This window comes from Platichthys flesus, chromosome 14 (assembly GCF_949316205.1).
Source record: "Platichthys flesus chromosome 14, fPlaFle2.1, whole genome shotgun sequence".
NCBI lineage: Eukaryota > Metazoa > Chordata > Actinopteri > Pleuronectiformes > Pleuronectidae > Platichthys > Platichthys flesus.
In genome coordinates, this window is record NC_084958.1 from 10,760,780 (window position 1) to 10,772,214 (window position 11,435).

An 11,435-nucleotide genomic window follows, 5' to 3' on the forward strand; every position below is an offset into this window, starting at 1 on the left:
AGCCAGCTTTTCTCTCACGCAGCAGCAGCTCCGTCATGTTCACCGCGGTCCCGCTTTTTAAACTTTAAACCCAACTTGCTCTTTATCTGCAGCTATCTAAACCCCTCTTCTTTTTTTAATTGCGTTTAAAGGGGAGAATCCAGTGGGACTCGCGCGGCTCGGTGCCCGCGCTCGTCGACAGTTAACGTGTATCAGACGTCGAGTCCGTTAACTTACTGTAACGTTACGCGTTATTTCGAAAAACTTTCCACTTTACTCTGCGCACTTTTTTTCTTTACTCCCCATCGTCGCGCACCCTGACGCTAACACGAAGACGACTTTCAAACGAACCCAAGTTCATAAAAACCGTGAATTAAAAACAGAATTGAACCCTCCGAGTTGTTGTTTATGTTTCTTAATGCAAAAGAAGTCAAACGTTTGACGCGTTTTTTAAAGACGAGGAAAAGTTGTGTTGGGGGAGTTTCGAGTCAAACTGTGTCTCCCTGTGTACAGCACTGTTGCTGTGTGTGTCACCACAATAGTGCGTTTACATTGGCTGCACAGTACAGGCGGCCATGCAGTGTGCAGGCCTCGCACTGCTGCAGGCCTGACATGATAGAGGTGTGTTGTGTCCCTGCTTTGAATCTCTAGCATGCACCGACCACTTAATGTGGCACTTGCATAATAAGACAGGCCTCTAACATCCCCCCCCCATCCCAGTCCGTCTCTATTAATTACTGACTCCAGCCTTATGCAACAAAAAATTCAAGTCTCCAGTACAATGCTGCTGCTTCATCAGCGTGAAGCTCGGCTTCAGGCAAAAGCCTCCATTCTTCCTCTGCATGTCTTAAAAATGCTCTCAATGACGCTTTGGGGCTCGTTGCGTTAGAACTTCCAAGAAGTGGAGCTTTGCAGAATGCCAAATGTCACTTATCAGAGGGGCTGAATAAGACATTATTCAGCCCAGACACAGAACAGCTGTTGGTATTGTTGTGGAACGTCCCTCAGTTTGGGGAGGGGGGGGGGGAGGGGGTCGAACTGAAATTCTGTTATTTGATCAAAAATAGCAGCAGAATGTGACTCGGCTGGAACGGCTGCCGACTCTGAGCTGAGGGTTTCTGCCTAAGGAAACAATGATTGTCAGATATGCTGTAACAAACATTATCCTAATTCTGCAGGGAAATGGATGAACCTCTCATCTTAATGGTTGTTGAGAACGCCTCCGTGACATATCAACCCACTGCTTATTGCTACTAATATTTTTATGCGACCAGAATGTGAACGTATGGACTAGAAACCAGACAAATACCCCTGAAGTTAGATAGATATGCTGTTTTTGCTACTGTATTTGAACTATTGCATTACTAACCTAGTTCAACTGGGTGAAAGAAACTAACCACTTGCGGCAAAAACAGTCTTGTGGTATTTTCATGTGGCCCAGACTTTGGAGGTTTATCAGATTCCTTGTCTTTTTTTGATCAGATTATCTTTGGTCAAACTGTTAAAGTTCACAGTCTGTCCACGTTGACTCAAGGCATCGCCCGTGTCTCATATCTCATCTAGATAGAGATATAGATTCAACCATACAGACTTTTCTGAACAGTGCTGTCTCAGTGCTGCATAATCTTCGCAGCAGATGTGTCTGCTTAGCAAAGGGAGTTTTTTTAGCTTCATTAAGCTCAGATAGAATTCAGGTGGGACTGAGAGAAATTATAACGTGCCTAAAGCCTGAAACATGCTTCTGCGTTTTCACGGGCCCGTAAGCGCAAGAGCCCTTCCGGGTCCCTTACGTGCTTATGTATCCCTCCTTACGTGCTGACGGGTGTCGACCCCCTTTTCTAAAATTTACGGCAAAGCTCCGCAAGCTCACTCAGCCCGCAAGGCTGTGATTGGTCTGCTCTACATCCCTTCTGGAGCTGCATTTCCGGTTTCATGCCCCATAATACCGGCAGAAATCACGGAAGATTTAGAAGAACGAATATGGACCAAATAGAAGAGCACTTGGCAGAAGATATCCGATGGTATGATCACTTGTAAAACCTGTCACTGACTGGCGGATTTGTCAGCCAGAAAAAGGCTACGAGGAGCCGCAGTGGCTATGTAAATAAACAATCGACGAAGAAGAAAGAAGGCGTCTCTAAGGTCGTCTTCGACAAAAAGCATTACTCCGCCTAGTGTTCTGGCGCGGAATTGCTTTGTAAGACGCGCAACGGTTGGGGAAGCATGAATGAAAACGAGTCTTGCGCCACAGCGGCGTGAAAAGACGCAGACGCAGTCGCAGAAGCATGTTTCAGGCTTAAGCCCCCGTTTGAGGCTGAAAAAATAAGTCCTCACGAGTTCCTGTGTTGTTGACCAGTCCTCCCGGTCTGTGGCGCATTCGATTTTTTGCTTCCATGTGGACACATGGCCCGAAGCCAGGCTGCATGCGTGGTGGCTCTGTAGTCAGCTCCTCATCAGAAGGGCCAACACACACACACACACACACAACTTTAAAGAAGCAACTGTTACCATGTAGTAAATGTCTGAATTCTGTACAGTGGAAAGAAATGAACTGTGGTTCCCATGAAATCCATAAACTGTGTCTCTGAGGCGTACGGCAACGCGTAGCCCAGAATTCATATCCTTTTATAAAAACTGCCCAAGCTAAGACAACATTCTTCAACTCATCGACCCTTTCAGCTCGGTATGAAAGAAAGGCATGTTTCCCTTCAAACTCTCAAAGATATGCCAGAAATGATGGGTTCACATAATTTGATATTTGACCTAAATAGATGTGACTGATAAGGAAGCGTACACCAAAAAGTCACGATTGAGGATGTGGTGGTGTGAAAAGTAAAAGCCTCAAGCCCTGCGAGAAACTTGTTTATCTGCATTAGTGGCAGATAGCCGGGTGATTGATTGACAGAGGATATTAGCTGCATGCTTTTATTTAGGTATGTTTTGATGTAGGTTGTTAAATATGTATTATATATATAGAGCTTGACCAATACATGGGCTGAGCTAGTGTACTGCCTGAAATTATGTTATAACAGATATATATCTTGCGTTGCTAATGTCAAATCACTATTAAATCCTCCAACATAACTTGAATACCCGAGAAGTAAACATTTGAGATTGTTGTTGTTGTTTAAACATTTGAGATTGTTGTTTGGTCAGGTTGTAAGTAATTTAAAAACAAATAATACATCTGCCTAAATTATCTTTCCCCCATCAGTTTTGGCTTCAAATATACAGCAAGAACTTTCTTGCTGTCAATGGGTGTGATCATGATCTGTTATGTTGATTTAAATAATTTGGAGGAGACGATCAATCTTCAAATTATTGATTTTAAATTAGATTATTTAACTGCCAGCAAATTCGTTCAGTTATTCTGCTCCACACCCATTTGCACACTATGTAATGATGATGAAATGGAAATGCATTTATCTATAACATGGGCCCGTCCAGCTGTGAAGCCCTTTTGCTTTAGTGTTGCTCATGTACAAGCTGATGTAACTGGAATGGATTATCCTGTTATTAGACATTATCTCTCTGGAACTCTCTTTAACACGAACCAGTGGAGCAAAGGGAAATACAGCTGACAGTTGATCCGAGGTACTGCAGAAGATCAAATAAAGTTATATAACCCAGTTGTGAAATGTTTATACCACTACAGATATGGCCTACATTGTTTTCCTGAGGCAAATTTAGATATTTAGGCTGTATTGCCAGAGAGGAGCGGAAACTATTCCTGATTCTGGTTCCGATACCTGGACTTTACAGAGTCCCCAGGTTAAACCCTTTGAAAAAAAAAAATACACACAGTCAAGTTTGACAATCAACTTTTCCCTTTGACTCGGCCAACTCCTCTCTTTTGTGTGATGGATCTTCAATGCTTCATGATATTACTAGTATTGTAGTTGGTAACAGTAGTGCCACCCATCAAAACTCAAGAATTGTATACTATACACATCACAGTTTTACCTGTCAGACTTCCAGTCTGAAATCTTGCCAAATTGCTTGCATTTAAGCTCGCTCTGACTAACACCACTCTACCGAAAAGTGCAGTTTTATCTCGGTGAAAACGTATGTGATTTTGGATCGCATACGACGCATACTAGCCCGACCTATTATTTTTCGGCAGTATTGGAGGTAATTCTGTTGCTGAAGGTTCTGACAGCCAGCTGAGGATGGTAAAAAATGTTATGGATGTGGTAACGGCCCACCACCATTGTAGTGTGATTTCTGCTGGTACTGCTAATGACCAGTGTGGCAATGAATAGCAGGTGTTAGTGAGAGAGTACCACCTCTCATGATTATGTCAATATGTTCAATGACCAGTGTTACAGGTGAATTCGGGGGCTTAAGATAAACTTGCATTGTGAAATTTTTAATTACAGTAATTACTAAAACGTTGATCTCTGATCACAATGCTGAGTTTCCTTTTTATCTGGAGCTTTGTTAAATGGCCTTGGTTGCATCCTAGGTTTCTCTGCTTTAGGCTCCACCATGCTACTAGCTGCTGTAGCATACATCATCTCCATCGCTACATTTGTTTGCCCTCTTCTTTTCTGACAATTTAGTCAGCGTGAGAATGCTGCCACCAGCACCAGATTTAAAACAGTGGTAAAGCGAGATTCAGAGATATTAACCTGGGGTGGAATTCCTACTCTGCATTCTATGACTTCATTTGGCAAAGACCTGGACTACAGTGTTGATTTATAATACTGTATGTTATGATTTATACCGTCAGACATTAGGCCTACCAATTATGCTGAGTAATATATACATATTTTCTGTTTATTTACAGTTATCGTTCATTACATGAAGTAACCTGTATTTTTTTTTAAATTTGATTTAACAATCAATTCAATATCGGAAATAAAATTACACAAACTTATTTGAGTTTTTATTTGCCAACTGATTGTTAAATAGTTTAATTGAAGATGGAGTGGGGACATTGATCTTCATTTATTTTTTAGATATAACTGAGACAATTTTAGAACCATTTAGTGTTCGGCATTTTTGCTTGGAAAATGTTTGATTATTTGATTAAAATAAAAATATCAAGATTTTTGTTATTCTGTTTAGCGTTATAACATCTATTTATCATCTAAATATTCAAGTTAAAACGTATCGGCCTTAACTCAGTGTATCCTGTATATTATAATAGAAGACATCCAGTAAAAACCTTTCTCTTTTCTTGTCATATTGGTTTTTATTTTCGTAAAAATCAGATAAGAAATCCTTGTTATTACTGTGACTTTTATCACTATATTAGTGAGGCTCTGAAAGACTTATTTGCCATTTTACATTATGCATACTGGTGTATAATAAACAGGTCAGAGTGACACTGGGTGACTTAACACATTAAGAGTCATCTGATGTGTGCAGAAAGCGGAGTCCAATCTAAATGCCATTTTAGGTTCAATGTAGGTCTTGCTTTCCCCCACAGTTAAATTCAATATCTAAGTAAGAAATATGAGATCAGAAGAGTTAATAATATTAATCCACCTCATGTTTTTAAATCAATCTAAATAATAGGTAGTTCACATTTTCTTGCTATATTATATTATGTCTCTTATGAATCCATCCCTTATCTCACAAAACAGGAACAGGAAATAATCACCACATTTATCATCCTTTTCTTTCAGAAAAACAAATATCTCCTCTCATCCCTTTGCCCGACTTTAACATAACTCATGGAATTCGCTCCAGTCACGCTAAGCCTTCAGTTTTTCCATGTTGTGTTTTTCATCATCGGCATCATCGACCTGTTTCAGTTTCATTTAATTTAATCCAGCATTTCATGAGAGATGATAAACAATCATCAAGGTTACACGCATGAGAAAAGTCAAGTTTGTGGGGAGAGGTTGAGTTGTTTGGGTCAGATGTTTGATCGCTGCCTAGATACATTTTCTAATATTAGAACATTTCCTTGATTTGCCCGGCTTCTCTTGTGACTGGGTAGCACATGGCCAGAGCAGCAGCCAATCAGAGCGCGGGATTAGCTTTCCCTCTCTCTAGCAACAGTGAGTTACTTGCTGCCTATTCATTAATTATTTTCCTGTGGTCTCCCTCAGCCGTTTGGACCGTGGTGATAGCAAAGTGCTCCGTCTCTTAGTCTCACAGCTTTTTTTCCACTGCTCTCTGTAGCTTTGTTCTCTGATAGAATAGACAGTCTTTTTTAAAAAGGGGAATGGATCCAGTGAGGCTGAGCCTGACAACTGCTGCTGCTGCTGCTGCTGCCCTGAGCTGTGAGCTACTACATCAGACCAGGACTGTAACAGAGATGACTCGTCTCTCACCTCGCACGACTTTTTCTGCTTTGGAACTAAATAATAAAAAAGGATTACTGAATCAGAGGGCTCCCTGAGCACTGCTTTTTCTTCTGCACCATCTTCACGTCGTTTTTGCTCATTTCCTGCACCGATGCGCTGACTATAAACAAATAAAACATGGCAACTGGAAAAACAACTGGACTTTCTTGCTGGCTGAGGATGGGGGGGGCTGTCAGTTGGAGGCAGGACTCTCCCTCGCTCTCTGTTTTTTTTCTTTTTTCGGGAGGGGAGGGGGGGGGGTGAAGAGCAGGTGGAGAGAGGAGGGAGGGAGGTTTAGGGTTGGGGGGGGGGGGATATGGTGGTGTGAGGATTGCGGGCTGTGGTTGGGTATGCCAGTGCCACGTGTCTCGCCTGGCACCTCTTGCTTCTCGACTCGGAGGATGTTGGACTGAGAGTCTGGCTGAGCCTGTCGGGCTTCTCTCTGAACCAAAAGTGGGGTGAGTGTTGCACTGCGCTGCATCCTCTTATCACGATAACTCTTAAACCTTTCCTTTAAAAAAAAAGATGATATTCTTACACACGAACGTCTGCAGGGAATGTGCGTTTGCTTTCTGAATCTAGTGGGGGCACTGAGGATAATCTAGACTAAGGTTCGCAAGCATGTACTTTGGCATTCAAAGATGTAAACCGGAGGTGTAGGTTTATTTTTTATGCATTCACCTAATTTTTACTTAAGCGTCTGCAATGCATCATTCCAAACATTGTCCATCAATGAGTATTTTCGAAGTGATTGCACAACATCAGGCCTCGCAAACCAGGCCTGTGGTTATTTGGATTTGGACGTTTTGGTAAATTGCCCCAGATAGATTCCTACTCCTGACAGAAAGGACCAAAAACTTCCATCCACCTTCCTGTCGCCTTCATCCCCCCCTTGCTACCTGCTCCATCTCCTCACGTACGTCTTTTCATCCTGTCCAGAGAGGTTAACATGACTATTGTCCTCGGATGGTCCACAAACCACAGATGTCGTACTTAATCTGGAAACCCTAATCTCTCTCGTCCTCGCTCCCTGTCTCTTGCAGCATTTTTTTTTTTTTTCGCTTACATCTCAGATGACCAGACACAATAAATTAAGATTTGATATTTTACTGTGGCCGTTATAAATTTTGATTTTTTTTAAATTGAATGTCTGATGAATTTGAAGAATTTGGTTTATTAGAAACCCTTAAACCAATCCCTCCTTCTGATACTGTTATAGTAGTATAGTTAGAGTAATATTTGCGTACTTCTCTTTTGGCATTTTATCGGGCTATCATCTCGATCAGAGAATATTTGTTACAGTTCCATTAATTGACCTTTTGCTGTACGCAGATATGATATGATCGACTAGATAGAGCAATAATTTATTTGTGGTAAGTGGTGTTTGTTGGTCTTTGGTTGCTCAGTTGACTGTCCATTTGGTATTGTCTATTTAGCTATTTAGACAGGTGAAGTCGGAAATATATCTGAGGCAACACAGAGCTGCCTTTTTTCTCTCCTAGGAGAGAGGGAACTGTTGAAAAGGTTCCGGGTGTTTCAGAAAATTCTGGTCGCCCTACAGCCGTGGTACAGGTCTTAGTTTCCTCTGCACACTCATTCTGCGAAAACCCTGTCTTCGCCATTTTGCCTGAATTTCTTCAAATGCTGTTAATTGCACATGCTGTTGGGTGAGTTTTGAACGGATGTTAATTACACAGTAAAAACTTCTTGTTCCTGTGGAAACTGTGATGCGCCAGTAAAAGCTATGAGTGTGTGAATGTAGAATGGAGGGAATGGAGGCTCCTGTCCAGGGACCCAGTCTGCTGTTGGTTATGACGCAGCAGCATCATCCGATCTCTCTGTCCTAACCGAAGACTGCACAAATGCATTGAGCTGCTGCAGTTCGCCATTTTCATCCCCGGTTTAAGCTTCGTTTCACATAGACATCGGCCACTTTACTTCTGGCTGTTTTATTTAATAGAATTGACCTTAAGAAAACATTTATTTTTATTTTTCACAGTTTTTTATTGGAACACTGATTAAAAAAAATATAGCCCTCTTTCTAAATTTTTTGGTTTTTCTTTTGCTCTGCAGGTCGGTCATAAGCTCTGTCCAGAACATGTGAGAGCCTGAGAGCACCGAGTAGGATTGAAGACCATCCCAGTCCGCCACTCGTCTTCCAATCAGACCCCTTCATTTGACTGCGGAGAGCCAGAAACACAGGGCCCTCAACGGCAAAGTCATATATATTTTTTCCGGCTGCTCCAGTAACACCCAGCCAGCAGGTTTCGCTGCTTGAAAGAGCATGTTGCCAACGATCTCGCTCTGCTCCATCATCTGGCTCAACCGGGGGATCAAGCTGAGGAAATCGCACCAGTCCACCAACACCGGCCAGGTCTGAAACCGCTGCAGCCACAAACACAACTGCAGCAGAACGCCATCTTATGGACCTTTTGAAAATGCTTCTAAGCTTCGGGTGACTCCCCCCCCCCCCCTCCTCCCATCATCCCCCTCCCCCCTCCACCTCAAGCCAAACTAACATCCAACACCAGAATTTAGTGACTCGACAACCTTTTTCCTTCTGAGGAGGATTTCGGTCACCCCGTAGTTGCAGTTGGTCATCTAATCCTTTATTTGGTGGCCATTTTAATTTTTGTCTCCCCAACAAAATGGCGGCAGAGGGTTTTCAGTACCGTGCTCTCTACGCATTTACCAAGGACCAGGAAGATGACTTGGACTTGCAGCCCGGAGACATCCTGACAGTATGCAAGGCGTCACTGTCATCCATGGAGAGCTACCAGGAGGGCTGGGAGGAGCAGCCTGAGTGCCTGGGCTGGCTCCTCGGGTACAACGAGCGCACCAAGCAGAGAGGCGACTTTCCGGGGACTTACGTTGAGTACATTGGGCCTGTTAAGATGGCGGCCCCATCGAGTCAACCCAGGTCCCAGCGACCACTTCCTGCTGCCCCCCCTCCAGAATCGTCTCAAGGTAAGAACGTATTCATATAGATAAAATCGGTCACCTGGTTTGCCTCAACTGTGAAGATGCACAGTAGGTCAGTCATTTTCTAATATATTGTTAGGGGTCGCACTAAGATAAACGCTCACAGCACGAACCTTTTACAAACTGTGAAACCACCAGATAATATAATGTATTAATATCATCAATAAAGATGTCTGTAAGAAACCAGCACATTATTTAATTGATTTCTCATCTTGTTTGCACAATGTGATGTTGCGAGTGAAGTTAATAGTAAAGCTGTTGCTTATCACAATGAGTTATTGAATTCAGAGCCCTTACTGTGCAGTTTTTACAGAAACTATTTTTCTATATTTTTCGACTCCATTTTTTCCCTGTTGTTTTTTTACTTTTTAATTATTTGTTTGTAAGCCTCAAATTTAAGTTATCCAATTTGAAAAGTTTACAGATTCATGAAGCCTTTGTGAATATGGACTGGTTTGTCTTTATCTGTTATTGGGTGTGGAATTTTAAACTTAGGCTTTTTTGCATATCATTTTTTTTTTCTTGACCTTTATTTTCAACAGGAGAAACGTTTTGTTGAGCTTCACAATAAATTTTGAGTTAACAATTTTTTTCAAACAAGACTTTCCAGTAATGTGAGAGACACCAGCTGTCGATGACATTTAGCTTTTTGTAGAAGAAAACATCAGGAACAAATATTTGATGTGCATATCTGCCAGCAATCACCATTTTGAATCCAGAATAGGCACAGGACTATAAAATAGGACAACCATTATCTTGGCTCTCAGTCAAGATTTAGGGTTAGGGACCAACCATTGAATAAATATTGGAATTAAGATATTGGTAAGCTGGGCAAACTTGACAATGTAGATGTACATCTCTTAGTAAATGATATCCATCAGCCTGTTCAGCCAAGCCATAGTATAATGGTTGTTATGGGTCAGGTAGCAGGAAAATAACATTCTGTAAATGTTATTTTCTGTAAAGAACATAAACCATGTCCTTTGAAATGCGTCATAAGCCTCACGTCTTTGGACGCACAGCTAACCAGACTGACTTCCTAATAATAAAGAGCTAAATCCATCCACCTACTGGACTCTCCTGTACAGGTCTGCCTTTCACTCTGTCTAACTGTGTACCCTTAAAGTAACAAATTTACCAGTAACATGTGGCATCCAAACTGCATCTGGGCTTATCTGCACAATAATGCTGCCGCTCTTTCGTGACCCTTTACTCACCTTAAGGGTAAATGATTGTGCAGGCAGGAGGACTAATTTCTACCGTATTAAGACTAAGATACAGATATTAATGGCGTTGTTGGCACACAAGAGCTACACTTGTTTACTTACATTTCAAGACGGAGAAATTATATAATAGGTGTGTTATTGTTTTTTTCCGGAGAGATAAGTGTTCTGTTCCTTCACACCTCTCCTCTCTCCTGTGACTTTGGAAAATAGGCACGTCTCATATTTATTCATGGTGTAAGAGCCTGCATTCAGCTCCGACGGCGTCCAAGTCAAACATTGACATGGCATGGATTGGTCGACTTTAGCGAGCTCAACCTTCAAGTAAAAACTTTTGATTTGTTACCACAGCTCTTCTACTCTCCCAAGATTTCCATCATTTTTTGCTCATTCGCTTTTGGCTCTGGGCTGCTTGATTTATTACTTCCTTGTATGGGATTGCCAGACGAAAAGATGCATAGAGCCAAGACAGAAAAATATAAATATAATATAAGTTTTTACATTATTCTACATATGAAACCATACATTCCTCTGCTGTCAAAGGCTGTTTACTCTCCCAATTCCCCGGTGCTTTTTATGACAGATGGGCTAAGTACCACTGTGAGCACGTAGGCTGTGAACTCTGAATTACCTCTGGTTGAGGCCAATTGGCTATTCATCGAGTACAACAAAGTACACAGGGCCTCATTCAATTCATTAGCTGGAATACATTTCTGAGTATTTCTCTCCGAAAAGTCCTAAAAACCACGGGATGTCATGGCTGCAGCACAAATGTATCAGCAATTCTTATCAAATAGGATTTATTTTTGCCAACAGAAGAATAAAAAGTTGAGGTTGAAAGGAATGTATCTGTGAATAAAACAGGCCTCCACTTTCTCCGGTAGAGGAAGATGAGGAGAACAGTATCCTCGCAATTTGACAGACAGTGAGACAAACCAGTTGGGCAGCAGGC

At 41.8% G+C, this 11,435-nt stretch overlaps 1 protein-coding gene across 2 annotated transcripts in view; it reads left to right on the forward strand.

Moving 5' to 3' along the window:
* The window catches only part of pik3r2 (phosphoinositide-3-kinase, regulatory subunit 2 (beta)), a 32,133-nt gene that overhangs the window by 214 nt on the left and 20,484 nt on the right, over positions 1–11,435 (forward strand). Inside the window, exons 1-2 of one of the 2 annotated variants that reach the window (XM_062404578.1) lie at positions 6,598–6,736; positions 8,352–9,245. In XM_062404578.1, the coding sequence (XP_062260562.1) occupies positions 8,927–9,245 (319 nt within the window). In that variant the 5' untranslated portion in view covers positions 6,598–6,736; positions 8,352–8,926. Of the gene's footprint in view, positions 1–6,597; positions 6,737–8,351; positions 9,246–11,435 lie in introns of those variants that run through there. The other variant, XM_062404577.1, reaches the window with a different exon arrangement.